Source organism: Stylophora pistillata, chromosome 5 (genome assembly GCF_964205215.1).
Source record: "Stylophora pistillata chromosome 5, jaStyPist1.2, whole genome shotgun sequence".
Classification (NCBI taxonomy): domain Eukaryota; kingdom Metazoa; phylum Cnidaria; class Anthozoa; order Scleractinia; family Pocilloporidae; genus Stylophora; species Stylophora pistillata.
The window spans coordinates 1885906-1907983 of record NC_142523.1 but is presented as its reverse complement, the minus strand read 5'-3'; the positions used below and the strand labels follow the sequence as shown (position 1 = coordinate 1907983).

Sequence of the window (22078 nt, the reverse complement as noted above, 5' to 3'; positions counted from 1 at the left end):
CTTAAAATAAGAGTCCTTCTTCACTTTGCGATAAAAAACTGAAAACTGGTCTGTGAAATGTTTCGAGACAGCGTTCCAGAGTATAGCGCCTCCATAGCTAATGGAGTTTTTAAGAAACTGCGAGTTAAAACTTGGGACAATTATATTATTACTCCTTCGAAAATTGTATGTGGTGCATGGTTTGTTTGTTAAGTATGACAGAGCCGTAGGTGCTTCACCTATAAACACGCTATGGAGTAGTTCAATTAATCGAAGTTTGTAATAGAGGGTTAAAGTATTCCAGTTCGATTGTCGGTAAACTTCCTCAGTAGGGATATCTCGGGGCAAGTTAGATATAATTCTGGCCGCCCTTCGGTGAAGTACTTCTAGCGAATGTAGAAGCTCTGCATTAGGGCAGCCGCCCCAGACGACTAGTCCGTATAGAACTGATGGTAGTATTATCTTGAAGTATAAGTCCAATCGGGCGTTTCTGTTCAAGAACGAACTCCTTTTCAATAGGCAAAGTTTGTTTACAAAATTCTTTTTTACATTAGTAAGGTGGTGGGTCCATGGAAGTCTCTAGTCGATAGTACCACCCAAAAGACGAGAGTGTTTCACCCACTCGATCCGATCCTCCCCAATTGTCACCGAATTTAGTGGACCGATGTGCGGTTTCCTACTACGAATTACATCTGTTGAGCTGTACTGGTTAATAGTTAGTTAGAATAAGTGCATTGGCGTGTAAACCATTGTACGCGTGCAAGTTCGCTGCTAAACGCGCGTAACTACACGCACTGGAAGCTTTTGTAATTTTCACGTTTCACTCGCGTTTGGGGCGCGTTTAGGTGCTGCAGTACACGTGAACAGTACTTTATGAGGTTTAAACACGAAGGAAGGCTATATAAGGAAGTCTTCCCTGGGAAAACCAAGGCTCATTTTTCACTCACCGTTGACGTGTGCGGGTCAAATTTAAATGCTGGTAGATGAACAAAAGGAACTAATGAGATATCTATTGCTTACTTCCACCAGCATGGTGGCAATGAGGTAACGTGCGAACAACCTACTTCGATCTCAAATTTACCGCCACAAATAAAGAAAGGAAATACAAATCTCAAAAATTCTTGTATTGTGATGAAGACATAAAACAATTTTGAGGAATGCGCCCGCTGTTCACTGCTTTGGAGTTGCTGTAGCTCAAGCTGACTTGACTCTAAGAGTTCTACATCACACGACGGTTGATTGACAAATGTCTAGTGGTACCTAAGGCTCCTTTTATAGCGCGCCTTCGTGTTTAACTACTGTGGCCAAGGTTTGATTAATACTGAACCTTATATCACGTGAGTTGAGATGAAGGTTACTTCCCACCTTCGCGGATGTCCTTTGGGAAAAAATTCCTACACGCGCTAGTTCCACTAAATTAATCCAAGCAAACTATACATCAGAAAACTTAATAGGTGCAGTTAAAGACAAAATATAATTTAGGCGAGTTTTTCTTTCAGGAAGCGTTAGGATCCGATAAGGCGTGAAACGACCGAGGTTTCTTCTTTTGAATTTATCGGGTATCAGATGCCGCAGCACAAGCTAAATGACTGCACATTCCTATTAACAAGGCATTCATCAACAAAACTGTGTCATGCTTTTTCAATATTCTGATTGGTTGTTTAGATGCTGATAATATGATATCTTGATATATCAACACTGGGAGTTAAAATTCGTAACCACGTGCAGCTGTATCTGCTAATCATTGATTCATTTATTTAGATACAGACACAAGCTTGCGTATCGTTTACGGATCAGTACTATCATGAATGTCCTTCCTTCCGACTGCGGATATCTTCATGCCAGACGAGTTGAAGAAACTCTTAATAATTTCATAGCATCTGCAGACATTACTGTGAGCCCTAAGCATGTACCAGCGGCCAAAAGAACCTCAGTGGATATTTCTACTTCAGAAGGAAGCGAGATTGTGATATCTATCTTTGGTGAACACGGTTCGGATACGAGTTATTTGAACAGCGACAAGCACATTCAGGTAGGGTGATTTAATTGACACTACGCACGTAATTTTATTGATACTACGCACGTGTCAATTTCTTTTGAACGTGAGTGATAGGAACCTCGAGTGGTCATTTACGTGGAATGGTGAACTGCTTTTGTTTTTGCTTAACCCCTATCATTTGCGCAAGACGCCCTTTTACCCATCAACACGGTAGACGGCCTCGCCAACGCGTCATAGTTCAGCTTATACATGTATGGCATTTGACCATAGCATTCTGTGAAACGGTATTAAACCTATTTTTGTATTATTATGTAGTAAACTAAAGGGGAGATGGCAGAAGACATGCCAAAAATTGTTGTGTTCTTTCTCGAAATCTGGCGAGTTCACTTTGGGCGGGTTATTTACGCAAGGTGTAAACCAAACCACGGTTTTACGCAATCAGTGGGCCTCAGGCTCTCTCTATAATAGATTTAATCAAATAAATGTCCTTTCACTGTTTACTTTCGGACCATCTTAACACTTAGCAAAAATATATGCTCAGGTAAAAGGTCCAGCCATATTGAGGGTTCTTTTAGACGCGATATTGTTAAACAACGGCTAAACTCTGTTTTAATAATCGTCCCTTTAATTTTTTTTCGTAGCGGAAGGGTGTATTTGTCAAGAAAGGTCGACATTTGGAAGCTTATTTGTAGCCTCTATGCGCACGATATTCGAGGTTTTTTTGTTAATAGGCTCTATTTTTTCTTTGCCACCTATGGCCGGACACTCGTGGATATGATATAGTTGACATGGTTGTCTGAATTTTATTTTAACTGTAGAAAGTTGTCTCACATGCGCAAGCCTTATGGGAGCGAATGAAAGATCAAGGGGATAAAGATTTCCCTATCACCCATGATGGTAAGTGTGCAATCATTTTTATATCTCTACGTTAGAATATGTGACACACCCGTACCTTAAGTGGAAGTGGGTGCGCATGGGGTAGATAAAGATTCTAATAAGTGTTACGTGCGAATTGATACCTTTCACTTATTGAGGACTTTTCCTTTTCTGCTAAATTACAGATTTAAGGTAAAGATGAAGTACGCAATAGAGTCAATATTTCGCAGTAAAGCACTATTTGAGCAATAGTGAAAATCAGACCTGAAAAAAATTTCAGGCCTGTACGGGATTCGAACCACTGACCTCTGCGATACTAGTGCAGCGCTCTACCAATTGAGCTAACAAGCCAACTGGGAGCAGGCCATCAAATTAATTCGACATAAACCCGTAGATGATAAATCAAACAACAACAAACATATGAAACATATGTATGAACTGCGGTTATGAGACGTATATGTGAACGATCCTTCGCAGTAAAGCAATCAGACCTGAAATTTTTTTCAGGTCTGATTTTCACTATTGCTCAAATAGTGCTTTACTGCGAAGGATCGTTCACATATACGTCTCATAACCGCAGTTCATACATATGTTTCATATGTTTGTTGTTGTTAGAGTCAATATTGTCGAAGCTCATCCCGACTTCCTTAGTATGAAGCAAAGAGTAGTATAGCTACTCCCTTCCCACTCCACCCTAGAGGAATTCCAGTCCATGGTAGATCTTCCCCCTCCCCACCCCAACACTATTTCGTCAGGTTCTCCAGACAGTTCGCCATTACTCATTAATACTCCTGGGTCCAGTTGTTCGAAGGCCGATTCGCGCTAACCCATGATTAAATTTTAATCCAGGTTTCTTTATTACTTTGTTCAATAGCCTTTTTGACGCAATTCTCTTTTTAGAGCATCCAATGATCAATTTGTGGGCAAAAATAATTATACTGAAATCAGATTTCACACTAACCCTGGAACTATGCTTGAACCAGCTTTGAACAACCCGAACCTGGGGGGAGAGTGACATGGTAAGAGTATGGTGTTTGCCATAGAAAACAACACAACGAATTGGCTAGGTCCCTGAGCCGAACCTTTCGACCGGGAATTCACGCGCAAACCGTTTGCCCACCTGAATTACAGATTAACACCCATATTTTTTTTTTACAGGTTACCTTAAGATCTATCAACTCGACAGGCCAGTTCTTGATGGATATGACTGTCTCCTGGTAGATGAAGCTCAAGACTGTACTCCTGGTGAGTTGAGGATTTTTTTTTTGTATGCATAAGAAATCATTTTACGCAGTCATCGTTGACGATGATTTTCGTTTGATTTTCAACAATAATCTATCATTTTATTCAATTTGCTCCACTGCTTTCGAAAATTGGTTGCGAAAACTTGAACCATTTTATTAACAGTCACTTTATTTAAAACCGTTTTAACACATATGAATTGGATGCATGTTAATTTATGTCGCATGTTGTGTTGTAGCTGCCTCCGACATTCTCCTCAGGCAGTCTTGTGCCAAGATTTTAGTGGGAGACCCTCATCAGCAGATATATGCTTTTCGCGGAGCAAGAAACGCCCTTCAGGAGGTAAAGGGCACCCATACGTTTTACCTCACTCAGGTTAGTTGGCGACAATGACAATGACCGTAAGGATGTTTATCGGGATAATGGTAATATTAGTACTACTAATTATATAATGATAATAATACTAATAACGATGGAACGATAGTATTTAATTGTAACAGTAGTTGATATTACTACTGGAAAGGAGAGAAATTAAAAGAGGAAGGAAGGAAAAGAAAGAACGAAGACAAAGGCAAAGAAAGAAAGAAAAAAAAAGAAAGACAAGACCGCTGTTTTTGCAAAGTAAATGAAACATGAAAGAAGGAGGAAAAAAAACAAGGAAACAAGAAATTAGTGAACGAGATCAATTGACACATCACCCCTAAATTCCTCTACAGAAACAACAACAAAATTACAGCAGTGGCGGACACTGGGGTGGGGTGGGGGGATTGATTGTTTCGTTTGGCTGTTGTTGTTGTTCTTTGGTTGTTTTTGTTGTTAACGTCATGATGTATATCCACAAAAGAAGCATGAAGTTCGCTTCAACGCACATTTATATGTCTATTAACGCAAACAGTGCGTGTGGCACCTTCTTATACTTGAATTCTGTTTGTTTACAGTCATTCAGATTTGGTCCCGAGATAGCTTATGTTGCGTCTTGTGTTCTGGACGTGCTAAAAGGTGTGCGAAACAAGACTTTGGTTGGAGGAGCTAACAAAGGTAGATGCTACACCTTGAAGTTCCTACTAGAAGTTTATTTAATTGTAGTGTTTATTTGTATGATCAGTTCTCCCACAGAACCAACAAGTCAAGTTGTGCTAGCTCGTATGTTTTTGTGCTGTTGCCATAAATATGAATGTTTGATTTAAATATGGGATTTATCGTTAAATTGGTTTCGCCTTCTTTCATTGGTCTTAAAGACTTCCAGCTCCTTCTCAATCGGTCAAATGCAAAACCAAAACAAGTTTTTGCTATGGTTCCATTCATTCTCCCGCACTCGAAACGGATAACGTGTTTTTGCTTTGTTTTCCCGCCGGCACCTTGTGATATTTTCCTTTATTCTTTTTGTCCATCGCGACAGCTTCGGTTTTGATTTCAGAGCACTTTGTTGAAAAGTGTCCAGCGTATGTAAGTTGACAAGGCCGCTTTACAAGCCTCTAAATAGTCTGCCATTTTATTATGACAATTAGAGATTTTATCATTTCCATGGATCTTGATGGAATTTATTGTTCATTTTGTAGGCTCAGTGCTCGGTGTACAATCTGGTCAGGTGTGTGTGATTACACGCTGTAACTATACTCTGTTCAACGAGGCTGTCACTGTGTGCTGTGCAAACAACGACAAAAAAGTTGGTTTTGTTGGGGTGAGGCATAAAGGATATTTGTTTTTGTAAGTTTGTTTATAATCTGACCCGTGCGGCTCCCCGTATAAAGGCTTTGCACGATGGCACGAGCACGGTTGGAAAAAGCCGTGCTTACGGCCCCGCGAAATACAAAACCGCAGGAAGAAAGAAAGAAAGAGTTAGTGGGATAAAATGTTTATCGACTTGGCTAAGTCTGACCGGACAGGGAAAATGTATCCGTATTGTAGGAAGAATTATTTTTGGGGCACTTCTGGGGCATGCCTTGAATCATGCCTGGAGCATTCAATTCTCGCTGAGAACGAAATACTTGGAAGTAATCATGCTTACATGACGTAGTCGCCCATATCTCAAATCACACTGTAATCGTAAACGGATATTATTTTAATTTAAGTTACATTTTGCATACAAACGTTATTCCTTTTCCTTCTTTTCTCTTCAGGGTCTTAAAAGCCTTGCTCTTGACCGAGTGATGGACATCTACAGACTGTTTACTGCTGACACAAACACACGTAAGTGACCTCAAACACGATGGGGATTGTCAGATTGTTAGATAGCATTTACGGTGCATATGCTGCACTAGCTGTAAAAATGAACGTGGGGTCTGGTATAAAAATACCAGATACGATTGAGTGTTGGCAGCTTAAAGATGATAGCTCCTTTGAATGAGGATCATATGATTGTTTGTGGTAATTTTGCATAGTGTGGGTTCTGATTGGTCAATTATCGGGTCTAACTGAAATCATCCCGGTGGAATTGATTACAACAAATGATTGGTTATTTTAAAAGTTATTCCCAACTATTCTCTCGAATTTCTGAAGAAAAAGAAGTCGAATTCAATCGAAAGAAAAATGCAGTTGCTCTGATAACCACCTATGTAATGATACTGAAGCCAAAGTTAGTCTTCGCAGGTTAACTGATTGTCCAATGATCGCTTCAAACTTTTCGGTAAGATTGACCGTCATATCATGTCGCGTATGATGCACGATCCTCGCAGTAGAGAGCGCTATTTATGCAATAGCGAAAATCAGACCTGAAAAAAATCAGGCCTGTATGGGATTCGAACCACTGACCTCTGCGATACTAGTGCAGCGCTCTACCAATTGAGCTAACAAGCCAACTGGCAGCAGGCCTTTAAGTTAATTCGTAATAAACCCGTGATGATAAATCAAATACGATGAATATATGAAGTTCATATATTTTGAACTGCGGTTATAGATACGTATGATGCACGATCCTCGCAGTAGAGAATGCCAGATACGATTGAGTGGCAGCTTAAAGATGATAGCTCCTTTGAATGAGGATTATATGATTGTTTGTGGTAATTTTGCATAGTGTGGGTTCAGATTGGTCAATTATCAGGTCAAACTGAAATCATCCCGGGGGAATTGATTACAACAAATGATTGGTTATTTTAAAAGTTATTCCCAACTATTCTCTCGAATTTCTGAAGAAAAAAAAGCCGAATTCATTCGAAAGAAAAATGCAGTTGCTCTGATAACCACCGAGGACACGATATCATGTCGCCTTCACAAATTACTGTTAGAACTGAGGAATTATTGCGTTCGACAAAGAACGCGTTCATAGTGCAGTCGAAATCGACATTTTTGCCCCCCCCCCCCCAAAAAAAAAATTAAATAATAATAATTCAGGGGCAAAAAACTGTTCAGGGGCGAATGATGTCATTTCCATCGACCATGTGCTTTGTTTCTAGCGGGAGTCATCGAGTTTCACGTTTTGCCTCGCGCGTTGGTGTGCTGGCTCGTCCCACATGGTCGAACGCATCTCCCTAATCTCTGATTATTACTAGTCTTTAGGACACTCTGTGATAATGATATCTAGGCAACGCTACTCGAATGGGTGTTACTGGTATTTCCTTTAGAGGTAAACAGTTTTTTGTTAAATTTTGAGGATATATGCTCCTTAAAACAGTTCGCAGATCGATGAAAATTGACTGAAAAAAAAAAAAGAAGAAGGACGTGGCTTGGAGCATAAATTGTTTCTTTTTTTTTTTTTTTTTTTTATTGTAGCTTACTTGGGAATCAAAGACGCTTTGATCAAGAAATTCCGGTCATTTTCTGAATTAAAGAAGTATGCGAAATGCGCTCCTGACCCAGAACTGCTTGGCAAGATTAAGGTTTGTGCCACACCTCATATAATGAACAGGTTATTTGATATCTTACAAAATTCTCAGCTTAGTTGGAGAGTCGGATAGCTTAGGTCACGGGAAACCACAGCAACTTTTGACGAGGACACTTTTTGACAGCGTCATTGGTTTCGCTTTATTTCGCTCTATGATTGGTCCAGAAAAACGCGCGCCACTCTCTCTACCAATCAGATACACGTGTTCCAGCGTCTTAGGCAATCTGCAGTGCTTGTTTTGTTTTGAGTTTTTATCGGCCCTAAGGACAAACATGTATTCCGTGTCTCTGATTGACCGTTGAGATTACTTTCTTTTTTTTTTTTTTGTATTTTGTTTTTGTTTTTGTGCAGCACCAAATGAAAAAGCGTTCCAAAAAATCCGACATAGCTTAGTCAGAAGAGACGCACCTAAACTTAAGTTTCACTTGGTGTTTCAGATCGTTGAGACCCATCATGTCTTGCTGCCACAAAGGATAGAGAAGATAACTTCCAAGGCCATTGGAAACTTACGGCAGGCGGGTAAGAAAGCTAAGTTATTGTGAAGTTCGATAATTGATGGTTCCTTGTCATTGAAATAGGAAATATTGTGACGTTTTGTAAACAAAAACGAAAGCAAACGGAACAAGAAATTGAAAAAAAAATTAAAAAAAAAAAAAAATGATATTCAACCGACAAACAAGCAAACAAAAATTGTTCGTAACTATTGACATATCAAATATGCGGTTTTTAAAGGCAAGGCTATTTAGAAGGAAAGACAAAACAAAGAAAAACGCAAAAAAACAAAGCAAACGAGGGAAAAAAAAAAACTCCTGCTTCAAGTTACACGTATGCTGCGATGAAAAGATAGAGTTATTCTAAGTTGGAAAGTTCTCAAGGGAGGTTCGACGATAATCTGATATTGCCGTAATTCTACTTTATTGTGCGCTCTAAAAAGTCTTCATTTGATTTATTGGATTGCATATTCTGTACATTACCTTAACATAAAGGTGTTATGTTCACACGCCGCCCTTTCCCCACTCTGCTAATACCTTCGCAGGCACAATTTTCCAACCACAATAGCAATACCTTTAGCTATGCAGGCTACGTCTGTCTGTTAAAGCTCGAGTGTCATTTGATGTGCTTTTCATCTCTTCTTTTGTCTTGTTTAGTTTCGTTTTGTTTGTTTGTTTGTTTGTTTGTTTTTTACTCCTTTCAGATATAGTTTTCTCCACTGCACACAAAGCTAAAGGGCTTGAATTCGACACAGTTCGTGTCACAGATGATTTTTTACCTGGAACAGACATTGGTGTGCCATTACGTAAGTAAAACATTTTCCACCAGCGGTGGAATCAGAAGTGAATCCTCACTTCCGGTACCCATCAATGCTCCTTGGTAGCGAGAGACACTTTGACACGCAAATTGTCCACAGGCAGAGCAAAATAAACGCAGGCGTGGCTCGAACCCAGATCCTGCGACTCAAAATCCTGCATGTTAAACAATCGACAACCATGATTCCCTTTTAATTTATGTAGCCTGTGTTAATATGTTTAGATGACCATGGTGAAGATGAAAGAAACTTGGTGTATGTCGCGGTTACTCGGGCGAAGAAGAGCCTCCAACTGAACACTACAATACTGAATATTCTAGGCTGTAGAAAGGTAAGCCACGCAGCATCACATCAACTGAAGCTTGCGCTATATTGTTAAAGAATAATTCGAATTTGTAATTTCGGATCAATGTCAGTATATGAGCACCTCACTCAGCTATAACCCTAACCTGATATCAGTTGACATTGTTGGGTTATGAGAGGGGTAGGTGCCAGTTGATATTTTTGGGTTATGGGAGGGGTAGGTGCCAGTTGACATTGTTGGGTTATGGGAGGGGTAGGTGCCAGTTGACATTGTTGGGTTATGGGAGGGGTAGGTGCCAGTTGACATTGTTGGGTTATGGGAGGGGTAGGTGCCAGTTGACATTGTTGGGTTATGGGAGGGGTAGGTGCCAGTTGACATTGTTGGGTTATGGGAGGGGTAGGTGCCAGTTGACATTGTTGGATTATGGGAGGGGTAGGCGCGGAGTTCCGTGTGTTCCTTGTTTTACTTCACTGAGCCCCTTGTCTTCAATTGTACCCATCAGTTACGAGTGCATGTTTCTGAACTTTCTGAATGGTTCATATTTTCCTACTTTTAGGAACATTTTGTGAGGGTAGTATCACCGAAGGAGTTGTCTCAGGTATCAAATAATTTTGGTCATACGTTTAATAGCAAAATTAATGGTCTTTTGTGTCATAAGGCTTTAAAACAGCAACGTGACCCCAAACCTCTATTCAGCCCACCCTTAAAGTGGGATGAGGACTATGCAGAAAGCGTCTGCTGTCCAGAAGGGAAGGAAGAGGCGGTGAGCGATAATAACAATTTCCACGGTAATTTGTTTTGAGAGTTTTTCATTTTATTTGCAGCCTGCCCTCTGTGCAGATTGTAAGAAGGACGTCGCCTTTTCTCCGCAGCCTCACGTGGTGATTCAGAAGGAAAGTGTCATTTTGGTAAGCAGAGAACTACAGGTACATTTCTGAGAGTCACGTCCATCCATGTAATTCTTAAATGCAGTAAGCTCTTGTTTTAACTTTCTCAGTTACTTTTTGTGAGGGCTTATCACGAAACAAATGGTTTTTAGGCCACGTTCTTTCAATCTAAAAACAGATTAAGTACCACAGAAACTTTTTCAATATTAATTTTTGCAGAAAACAAGGTGATTTGAGAGAAAAAAGAGAAGAGAGAATTCATTTTATTTATTGGCAAAAGATCGTTACCGAGGTCTTTGCTTAAAATTGATGTTCAGCCGGTCAAACAAGATATATTTATGAAAAATTACAACGAAGCTATAGATGTTCTGCAAAGCGACTCAACAAGAAAAGGATACCATGCCTGCTCTTGGAACCAATCAGATGGCAGGATTTGTGGAATACAACCCGCTCACGAACTGAGAAAGAAATGATATTTAACAATTATTCGCCAAAGGCGAGGTGAATATCGTGGAATAATCCGCGAGACGAAGTGGAGGGGATTATTCGACAATATTCACCGAACCTGAGGTGAATAATTGTTTTAGTATGATATCAGAGCTGAAAAACAGAGAAATTTCTAAAATCATAACATTTTAGTAACATTTATTAACATTTTATTTTAACATTTTATATAAACCGCGTGGATCGGTTTATATAGCGTCCTATAAGGAACCGCTCCACCAATCAGATTGCTGGAAACTCTTTGCTCAGCTTTGAAATTATACTAATTGTTATTTTAATACAAGGAATATAGATTTCAGAAAAAGAAACTCAAATTAAGCTTTCAACCCGCTGTAGGTTTCCCTCTTCAGAAAGGAAGACATCAGTTCAGAAATGTTCCTTCCTGGGCAGAGGATCATTGTGAAGTCATCAAGTTTAAACCATTCATATTTTATCCTGATCAGAAAATTTACATTCAACTTACTGTTAATCACGTGAACTACAGTGACTCCACTGTGGTACACGAGGCAACGACACCTTGGGTTGAAAGCGTCAACGGCACTCAATTCACAGCCTGTGTCACTCGAGCTGGTAGGAATGATTACCCCTCAGATAGCTTTGCCACAGTTGATTGGGTCGCTTATCAGGGTGCTCCTTCTGGGGGAGTGGCAGGCCAGAAATGGTTCTCAAGATGGTGGACTGGAACTAGCTGTCAGACGGTCACCTTTGTCGAGGTATAGTAAGTTGTAATGTCTCGTTCTTAATTTTCTTCGAAACGACCTAAGAGTACACGAAACAAACAAAAAGACTCCCTGGGCTTTTTTGTTTTGTTTCGTTTTGTTGTTGTTGTTGTTGTTGTTGTTGCTTTTGTTGTTTTTCGCATACATTTGTTATCTCAAAACTGTCCAGAGCACTCAAGTCACACAGACCACTTTTCTATAATTTTAGAAAACTAGGCGTAAGGGGAAGGGAAGACGCGGAATCCACTTTGCAAGGAGTAGTGATGTTCTTTAGCAGTTAAAGATAATGCTTCACAGCGCCTGACCTCTTTTTGAACACTTTAGAAATAGGCTATTCTGAAAACAGTTGGATAAGGGTTCAGCTTACTCGATGCATGATACGCCTGCCTCTTTTTCATCTTCTTGATTTGTTCGTTCGTTTGTTTGGTTTTAATTCATAGGAGTCGACGTGATTAGCATATACTTTTAACTTCAATAAAAAAAAAGTTTCTCTACAGAGTTATTCCGTCTAATTTCTAAAGGGAAAATATTCGAAACCACCGACGATTTTTGCAACAGCTGAGCACTACAGATCGCGCCTAATGCATGATGCCACCAGTGTATGGCTTGAAGATGTCACAGCAGCTTCCTTCAAGATTTGTCTGCGGGAGCTGCAGAACTTCGCAGGAGTTCATGACGACATATCGGTGGTCGGTATTTTTAAGTCTATTTTTTTTTGTCGCTTTTATTATCTTTCTCATTTCTAAAGAAAGAATTACAAAGCAAGTTAGCTTTAAGTGCTGCTGAGACCAAGTTTAGCGTTTGCTATAATTTCACTTTTTAGAATCCTTGCTGGCTACTAATCACTCCCACGAGATTTGAAATGAAAAGTCTAAGTGGAAGTCCGGTTTTTTTAGAAGTCTGTCACGTCATTTTATCCCCAAATTTTCGCGCGCACTCGTAGCGAAGAAGTGGACGGAGACAGCTGTACTTGTAAAGATTTAGGAGAGTTGAGACATCGTGTTAAGCCTGGAAATGCCACCCTAAAGTTGTGTTATGCAGGATTGAGCAATTATTCTTTAATAAAAATGCTGAAATATCCGTCGCTACACAGGCCAAACGAAATGGTTACGAAAGGTAATGCATAGCATTCGTACGCCCACATCATTCGTATCTCCTCGAAGTCTCTTTTTCATATGTTGCGATCATTTAACCGCCGATCATTTCAAAGAAGTCTCCACGTCGATTGGGCACGAAAAAGGATTGCCTCGCGTGCCATTCCCAGAATATGGATAACACTTTTCAGCTGGCCATGCCTCCAAGAAGTCGCCGAAGGGCGATTGTTGTTAAGATCGTGACTGTTTCGTTAGTTCTCATCTCAAGTTTTCTGGACATCAAGAAAATGCAACGATTGAACTTTTCGTGAGTTAAGTTTCCTTTTATTTTCTTTGCTATCTATTCATTCATTCTCCAAGACTCATAATCTGCCATGTAAGGTTTAAACACAAACAATTTGTTTTGTTGGAATAAAGTCTTACCTTTCCCTTTAAAAATTGCACGAATGTAGCAGTTAGCTTTAATCCATGGATATCAATAGCTCTATGTTACTCTAGGTGTATGAAAAATTTTCTGCATCCCTAACTTAACCAGGCCCGACAAACGTCATGGAAAAGGCCTCTGCAGTTGAGAAGACAAGCTTTCAGTAGGGCTACCAATATGTAGTTAATCAATTTCCCCCAAAGATGTAGACCAACTCATTCCTATACTCCGCAGGTTTATGGAATTTCATTTAAAGCACACTACAGGTAGTTAATTTCACTGTATAAGAAAAGCAAAGCAACAGGTACTATTTTGTTAAAAAAAGAATACTCTTACTAATTGAAACATTATCAGGAGTTATTATATTTTCGGGGGAGGGGGGGCAGGTCAAATTGGCTCCTTCATGATATGCATAGCATGGCCCCACTGATAATTTCAAAGAGGAAAACTTGGATTATGTGGATTTATTTACTTATAGCTACTGTATACCACATTATTCTGTTTTCAAATTCTCGGTTCTAGAAATAATTTGGTAGCAATTACTTATTCTCAATTGTTGTGCTAAATATGGGTTAGTTCTATGTTCTCTACTAAATATCAATCCTGCCGATGGCAGCCCTTCATTTTGACTATAACCTTTGAAAGAAAACAAAGGCGGAAAATCAAGGCCAGCCACGTCTTTAAGTGACCTACCCAAAGTACGAGGATGTAAAGGAAATGCCATGAAAGGCCAAGGTAGCATTAAGTTATGGTGAAATTTTGCTTAATGCATAGATCATGCCCATACATATCAACTTACATAAGGGCGTCCTTGCAAAAACTAAGGTGCAACATGTGTGATCTGACTCTTTTTTTCTTTTCGCAATCCTTCATCTTGATGCACTCTGTAATTTATAACCATATCAAGAGAGGATATTAAAAGGGCGGCAATGAGCCAGAAAAAAGGTTACGCCAGGTCCTTTACACTTAATGCTTGACAAGGGGTCAGATGAGCAAGCCATAGAAAAGTATTACGACCAGGAAAAGCGGAGTTTTTCAAACAAGATCGCCGCTGAATTCCATTTCTATTTTCGACAGAACTGCGACGAAAGGAATAATATGACGTCACAATGGGGAAAGACGCTGAAAATTATCGTTGGTTCAATAGTTGTCGTTTGAGCAATGGCGGACGACATTTAGCGAGTTTTAGTCAAACTTCTTTAGAACATTTCTTGCCGACATAGGTCTCACTTCTATATTTTTATTTTTGTTCCGGCTCTAAACTTAAGTTCTGAGCATAAAAAATCTTGTTTGAAGAACATCAGTCTTCGTCTCAGTAGCACTTTAAGGAAATGATTAAGTCTACCATATATATGATGCGCTATGGGTCTTCTAACATAGGAAGATACTACAGGAAAATTCATCAACTGGCGAGGGAATTCCGCGTTAAATTGTGCGCGAAAACCGATATCGCACGAATCGCGAAGGGATGAGTGCAATATCGGTTTTCAAGTGCAATTTAACGCGGAATTCACGAGTCAGGTGATGAATTTTCTTTGAATTGCATCATTGAATAAAAATAGAAAAATAAGAAAACAGCAATAATTTTGTTTGTTTTTATCCTGAGCGCGTGCTCTAGAAAGCCATTTCGAAGTGAACTGTCAGAACTGTCATTGCATTAGGGAATAGTAAGCAAGGTCAATGTACGCGTTTGAACCTCCAACATCTTTTATTTGAACCTTGTTTTTGCAATCGTTTTCAAACTTCTTAAACAAGCTTCACACTATCAAAGGATAATGGTGGTATTTCACTGAATTTACAAGCCGTTTATTTTTAACATGTTTTTTTCAAATTTCCAAATTATTTGCTCGAGAAAGAAAACAATTTACACCTTTTACCTCTTTGGTGGCAAAACTGAAAGAAATGAAGTATGCAAGCGAAAGCACTGAAAGTTTAAAATCGCGATTGATATAAGGTAAGTACCTTGAGTGTGAATACGTGTATTGATTGATATTTTATTTCTTTACAAACAGAGAAGAGTTTCATGAAAAGTCCGAAAACTTTAATCTTTTTATCTGTAGAAATTGACAACAGACAACTGCCATTAGCTGAATCGTTGGGATAAACATTCGACTGAAAGTTGATGGAAATATTCACTTGAGAGTTGTTGAACGATACATTGGTGAAAAGCCCACCTAGAACTCTCGCTGTTAGACCATCACTGCCGTTATTCATTGCTTTTGTGCTATTGTCAACTACTGATGGAAGTGCAATGCTGTTGACATAAATTTCTCGCAAAGCTTCAGTCCATAGACCGCTGCTGGCGTTGGCAGCTGTGACAGTCATATTGGTGCGATTAAAAGCCCAGCCAACTTGCTTGACAACCTTCGTTGTTTTTATAAAATATTATGGCTGTAGGTGGATATTGAACGCGGGTTGACGTGACCTGTTAGCTCGGAAACTGTTTTTTCTGGGCCAAGTTCACAAGATTTTCTCGCTTTCGCGTTGTCGCGAGCGAAAGAGGTTTTTCGTGCCCCTCCCAGAATTTAAAGTTCAGTTCAAAACAAGGAAGAACCTGAGGCTCACTTTGAAAATCGCTTATTTTGTTTTTTTTTTTTTTTAATGGTTTTGAAAACGTGTTAAACTGACTTAGTAACAAAACTTTGTAACAATTTGACGATAGTTGTCATGCTTACGTAGATGCGAAACAATATCACTTAGCCTCGCTTTCAACTCGCAATTCCACGCTAAATACCTCGCTTCCTTAACCAATCAGAATGCGAGATTGTACTCAATGATGCGATTCTTTGTTGAATTCAAACAATTTTGTAAAAATGTGTATCGTCTACGTATGCTTAGAATTCTCCAGGAAATGAAAGTTTATATAACGATCTGTTGAATGGAGTGACATAAGTCAATTACTGAAAATTGGTATTTATTATAGTTAGTGTATCAATGCTACCTAGAGGTGAAACCTTAGAAATTAGAGCTACTTACAGTGTGTATCAATGTTTTTATTGTACCTACTTTTCTTCTTGCTGTAAATTTTCTTTTAGAATTGGATGGCATTTGAATCCCTCCATAGACCATGGTTTTCAGAACACAGTGAAGTGAATTTTCAGAATGACGGTTTGCCTTCCGAGAGCGACAACTTTGCGTTCTGTAAGGTAAGCATTAGACTGCGTGATTGAGAACCGCAATTTCATGCAGCAAAAGATAGAATGAATGGTGTCGGGTACTAACTTTATAACGCCTTGCAACTAGATTTTCCTCCACCAAAGTTTGACCCAATGAAGATTTCAAAACTGGTGTGGTACGCAAATTTCCCTGTAGAGTCTAACCGCGGGGTTACATTTGTAAAACTGGAAGGTGTTTTTCCAACAAACAAGGAACATTTTATGTAGTTTTAACGTTTGTGAAAAGTGCTCGAATATTTCAATCCACCCCATAACTATACGTCTAATGATTTGATAGTGCAAATGTCTTATCATCACATTGCTATGATTTACACATATGATGAATTGTTTCATTCTTACATGAAGGATGTGAGTTTCAAGTGGAGCTACAGAAAAACACCAACAGTGTTGTTAACAGCCAAACATTCAACCAAGGGAAAAAATGCAGCCACAGAATGTAACGGAATTGCAAGCTGGATTGAGGTAATCCATGCCAGAGGGTTACAGTGACTGATAAGCAGTAAAAACTTCCCTCATGTTTCTTTTCTGCTACGTTTTCTTTTCAAAGAGAATAAATCAAGTGTTGACAAAACCTTGACGTTACATCGGTCTATCGTCAGCATTTTCGAACATAAAATGATGAGCGAAAAAGAAAAACCTAATTTTGAGTTCATTGTCACGATGGAGTATCAAAACAAGACCAGTCGCATGTTATAGTATAAGGCACAAGGAATTTGTGAAATTTAAGCCAAAACCTTGTCATTGCCTTCTTCTAAAATTTCTTCCAGCACTTTATTCTACACTTTACTTTTGAGCGCGAAGAGTGAGTTCTTGTCCGGTGTCATATCGTGTAGTGCTTTTTCGTGTGTCAAATATTTGTTGTGTGGCTATGTGAAATTTTACTCCGTGATTTTTCATGCTCCATGCTGCCCCTTAACGTTTCGTATCAGTTTTCACTGCAATCGTCTTGTCTCCATTTATTTCTGGTGTGTTATTTGAAATATCATTGTGCTCGTTTAACATTGTACGCTATCGGCCTGGAAGAGAACACGTGCGAAGCTGAAGTATTCTACGATGATGGGTAATCTACGAGAGATTGGCCACATAATTTCACAGGAGTGGGACAGTGCTTCCTAAGAGACAAACCTTGCATATCGCTACGACTTTTAAAGTTTCCTTTCTTTCTTTCCCAGTTTATCACCCATTCGGGTTTTCGCATTTGCGTGAAGGAACTCTTCATCCACCGCTTCGATCCACTGACAGTGTCATATGCAGTAATATCAGGTGAGGGAATTAATATGCCTGTTTCAGACTCATTTCAAAGGCCACTATAGACTATATCGGGCCCCAATATGCCCCTTGCAGAGGGAGAGACAAGACCTATGGGCTGCGAAACAAGATGAACGGAATTCTAAAACATCAAGAATTGAAAAGTACCTCAGTTTTTGCAGCAGAAAAAAAAACAGTTAGGTGCCTGTTCCAAACAGCAAGAATGTTAAGGCTCCTTATTTCTGCGCACCACCCCTTTTTTTCAAAGAAATCCTACACCCATAGTTAGTGCGGCGTTCCCATTTAGTGATTTCTTTTTGCGTTCGTAATTACATATTTCTGTTCTTGCGCGCGCATTTTACTTATTGTTTTCACATTCTTTCACTCACGGTGATTTATGTTCCACTAGGTTTTTCGCAAAATTTTGCTTCGTTTAAATTCATTTTGTATAGGCTTCTCGGTAAAAATTCAGCACTGGAGTATCAGAGACCATTAGTTTAACATCGATTCTTCCACTACGATTAGCTTTTAATTGTTTTTGTTCTTCCTGTGCACAAATCATACAACGTTTCAACCGCGATCGACTGTAATGTAAAAAAAGTTTAAAAAGCGCGTTGAAACCTGACTTGTCGGCAGCTACACCCATTTAACCATTTTTTTTTCCACAGATGTTTGCGAGGAGGGCTGGGCTTATTTCAGTGGATATTGCTACAGAAAAGTATATACTTGTGATTCGTGGACCAACAGCCAAGCTACATGTTCCGGCCTGGGAGCTAGTCTTCCCAGTATCCATAATCAAGAAGAGAACGTTTATGTTCAAAGCCTTCACGGCGGTAAACATTCATGGCTGGGGCTCTCTAATATCAACTCTGAAGGAAAATTTCTGTGGAGCGATGGAACTCCGTTTGACTTCCAATACTGGGCGGAACATCAGCCAAACAGATCACTTGATAAAGATTGTGTTCATACGCTTGGTAACCTCCAACATCATCAGTACAGATGGAACGATGTTAATTGCAGTGAATGTCACAAATACACGTGTAAGAAAGGTAAAGTATAAATTGGAAGTCAAATTTGACCTACGGCCGTAAAAATGACTCTCGATAACTTGAACCTCCATGAAAATTTGGAAAAGGTTCGTTTCAGCTACCAACAGTAGAGAGAGTATAACTGCATGTTCAGTAGAGACGCCATTCGAAGAAAATCAAACATTATCAGCGAAAAATGATTTAATAAACTGCAAAGCTGCAAAGGAAAATACAATGCACTTTAATTAAACCTTAACCCAGAGAAGCCTGAACAAGACTCACATAGAAAGATGTTTTTTCGCCATGACACGAGCTAGGACAAAGAAAAAATTCTGAGTCCCCATGAGGAATGAAACCTCAGACCTTCGGATTCCGCGCTCTGATGCTCTATCACTGAGCCACAGAGACTCTATGGTGAGCAAGGTCCATTACCAAGTTCATATATGACACGCGTCTTGCATACTGCTAAGATCGACATGTCGAATCGTCTTGGTTTGTAAAGAATAAGAAAAATGGTAAGTTTTGAGCCCGGTAAAGAAATGAAGAAAGACGCTTTTTCGTCTATTCACGAGCGTGGGACAAAGAAAAAAGACTCATTTATCTTGTGCAATGGGTTTGGGGTTCGGGTTGGCGCAGAATTTAAACTTAACTATCAGTATGATCAGCCGTGGTGTTTCTTCGGCAGCTTTCGTGTCATCTTTCCCATTTTCCGAGGTAAAAAAAGGACTTTTAAAACAGATTTATTCTCTTAGGTGATGAATATTTGGCCGACTCATTTTCCAGTTCTTAAGTTGCATAGAAATTTAAGAAGGCCAAGAACGACACTTTGTTACTTCGACGGATAAAGAAAAACCCTGATTATCAGTTTTGCTTTTACAGACTTCAACGAATGTAAGGATTTCTCCTATGATTGTCCAGCAAACGCCACTTGCGTAAACAGTGATGGTTCATACTCATGTCGATGTCCTGGTGGATTTCGTCTGGATGGGAAAAATTGCCAGGGTTTGTAAACGCGTTATACATAACTGGAATACAAATTGTTGTGATCATCCAGTGCAAATTAAGGACTGAACTTGAACATTGTTTATCATAAACCGTGGTTACCAAACCCTCATGTTTGTGTGTAAAATTAAAATTAACAAATGCTCTTCTTAATAAATTGATTTTCATCTAAACAGATATCGATGAGTGCATCTCAGGGTCTTCTTTCTGCCATCCAAAAGCCAAATGTGTCAATATTCTTGGTTCCTACTCGTGTGTATGTTCAAGAGGATATGCAGGCGACGGAAAAACAAACTGTAACGTGGGTATGTAAAAATCAGCTCCCATCCCTCGTGGATCTAATGAAACAAGCTACAGTCGAATCTCGATAGCTAGAACTTAAAGCTGGAGAAGTTGAAAAAGGTGCGAGATATGAGAAGTGGAGGGAAAAATGTACAGAGGAGGAAGAACGTTTTTTGCTGTTCTCATTCTTACAGCCATTACATTTGGAGGAATAGGGCAAAAATGGAACGATTCGGCACAAATAGAAGCATATAACTCACGTTCTATGATATTGGTTTAAGGAAAACCTTTACCGTAGTACAGCTTCATTAAAATAGACCACACAGCGAAACCTGTATTGCATGATAGTCTTTTACTGTTAATACCATAAATATTTGATGGAAATCTAACGGGAAATCGATTTTTTTGTTAGCATTAGCGTCGCGTATTCCAGGCGTTCAGTTGGTTATACAAAGTGCAAATGAACGCCTGCAACAGGCCAGCGTTATCGCTAGTTTTTAATCAACGATAGAGGTTTGGGGTCATTGTGAGTCGAACGTAGTTTCAGCGTGAAAAGCCAAACAAACCAACAAGCCTGAATTCAGAACTACACACTGGGAAAGAGAACTGACCAGCCAGCTGTTTGTCGACCACAGTTTGCGTTTAAGAGCCTCTGATCGTGAATATCGCCTATCCGCCGATAGTTGCAAAATTCTGTAATTCTTTTATCCCCCACCCCCGTAAAACAACGACAAATTATGCAACTTCGGCAAATTCGTACACCCCAACGCGTTTAGAACATTCTATCACAACTTATGAGCCAAATGAGAAAAATCTACTTTAAACCATTTAGAGTCATTTCTATACTCACAAATTTGTATCTTTAGAAAGGTGGAGGCAGATGACAAGAACTGCTACTACTTTTATAGTGTCATACTGTGCTATATATTGCTCGTTCTGTTGTTCAAACAGGGTAAAATATCTAATTTCAGCTTGAAATACTTATTTAAAGAAAGCTGAATAACATATTGCAAGCCGTTTTAAAGGACAAGCTTATTTTATACAAAATAGACAGTTGGACAATCTATACCTCTCCTGTCTCAGCACTGTACCTCCACGCGTACGGGAGCTTTTGGTTGCTATCTATTCACTGATTTACGGTACAGATTCATCTTAAAAACGAGTGTTTCCAATTACCTATCAGAGATAAGCGGGAGTAGCCTTTTTTTTTACCTCTTCCTCGCAGAATTTTTCTGTACCAGATCTTCTGAACTTTCATTCAACAGTTAAGAGGGACTGTGCTGAGCTGTACAAATCTGGTGAAACAACCAGTGGTGTTTACACAATTGACCCTGATGGTTCTGGTGCCTTTAATGTGTATTGTGACCAGACGACAGCCGGTGGGGGGTGGACAGTGTTCCAAAAGAGACTGGATGGTTCGGTTGATTTCTACCGAGGCTGGACGGATTACAAAAGTGGTTTTGGCAACCTGACTGGTGAGTTCTGGCTAGGACTGGACAAGATACGCCGCATGACAAAAGCAAAAAAAAAACTTCGAGTAGATTTGGAGGATACTACAGGTAACACTGCTTACGCCGAGTACAACAGATTTTCCGTTACCAGCGAGAGGACTAAGTACCAACTAAACATTGGGTCTTACTCAGGTAACCTCAGTGATAGTCGCTTATTAAAGAAATACACCTTATTCGGTGGTTTAACGTATTGCACGTGCAGCTATTTTTTTCGAATTACAGGCCAGGTATTTTTCTGAACCCCGCGGTGGCCAGGGAAAATACGCAGAAACGGTTTCTATGGCAAAATATGGGCCAAGTAAAAAATTTCAGAGCGCTAAGATTTCCCTTACGACTATCTTGACAAATAATTAATTCAGTTCTTATACTTGTCCTTGCCCATCATTTGTTCCTCGAAGCGCACGGTTTTCCCCGAGCTTCGTTTTCGTAAAACAGTTCGCTTCGAGGAAATATGCTCTAATATTTTTTCGCAGACATGATCCATATCGAGAAGCTTGTTGTTACATTTTGTTTAGTTCTCTTCCTTCTTTTATCGTATTAGACGTTTACGAAATGGTTACAAACAGCTTGTTCTTTGCTACTTGGGCTATTTACTTTTCAGAGTTCTCTGGTACGATTTTATGATCAAACAAACATGTCCCTTCTTCTTCAACAATAGCTAAACGCTCCTACCTCTA

At 39.5% G+C, this 22078-nt stretch overlaps 2 protein-coding genes across 2 annotated transcripts in view; both read left to right on the top strand.

Moving 5' to 3' along the window:
- The window catches only part of LOC111339196 (F-box DNA helicase 1), a 32144-nt gene that overhangs the window by 8059 nt on the left and 2007 nt on the right, over positions 1 to 22078 (top strand). Inside the window, exons 9-21 of the mRNA XM_022945788.2 lie at positions 1741 to 2011; positions 2797 to 2875; positions 4013 to 4099; positions 4335 to 4471; positions 5035 to 5134; positions 5656 to 5777; positions 6217 to 6286; positions 7805 to 7911; positions 8354 to 8435; positions 9112 to 9213; positions 9447 to 9553; positions 10083 to 10124; positions 10351 to 10434. Of these exons, the coding sequence (XP_022801523.2) occupies positions 1741 to 2011; positions 2797 to 2875; positions 4013 to 4099; positions 4335 to 4471; positions 5035 to 5134; positions 5656 to 5777; positions 6217 to 6286; positions 7805 to 7911; positions 8354 to 8435; positions 9112 to 9213; positions 9447 to 9553; positions 10083 to 10124; positions 10351 to 10434 (1390 nt within the window). The remainder of the gene's footprint in view (positions 1 to 1740; positions 2012 to 2796; positions 2876 to 4012; positions 4100 to 4334; positions 4472 to 5034; positions 5135 to 5655; positions 5778 to 6216; positions 6287 to 7804; positions 7912 to 8353; positions 8436 to 9111; positions 9214 to 9446; positions 9554 to 10082; positions 10125 to 10350; positions 10435 to 22078) is intronic.
- On the top strand, positions 10813 to 22058 carry LOC111326695 (uncharacterized). Its single transcript, XM_088760682.1, has 10 exons — positions 10813 to 10839; positions 11202 to 11630; positions 12158 to 12325; positions 16190 to 16300; positions 16676 to 16792; positions 17503 to 17593; positions 18247 to 18627; positions 19486 to 19608; positions 19785 to 19913; positions 21156 to 22058. The coding sequence occupies exons 1-10, from the start codon at positions 10813 to 10815 to the stop codon at positions 21638 to 21640; spliced, it is 2061 nt and encodes a 686-aa protein (XP_088616808.1). The 3' UTR covers positions 21641 to 22058.

Excerpts from the sequence above, each read along its gene's own strand:
- LOC111326695 (XM_088760682.1), top strand. The coding sequence starts at position 10,813 with ATGCCTGCTCTTGGAACCAATCAGATG. Across the intron at positions 11,631-12,157 it reads AGACGGTCACCTTTGTCGAG|GGAAAATATTCGAAACCACC; the intron begins GTATAGTAAGTT and ends TAATTTCTAAAG. Across the intron at positions 18,628-19,485 it reads CAAATACACGTGTAAGAAAG|ACTTCAACGAATGTAAGGAT; the intron begins GTAAAGTATAAA and ends TTGCTTTTACAG.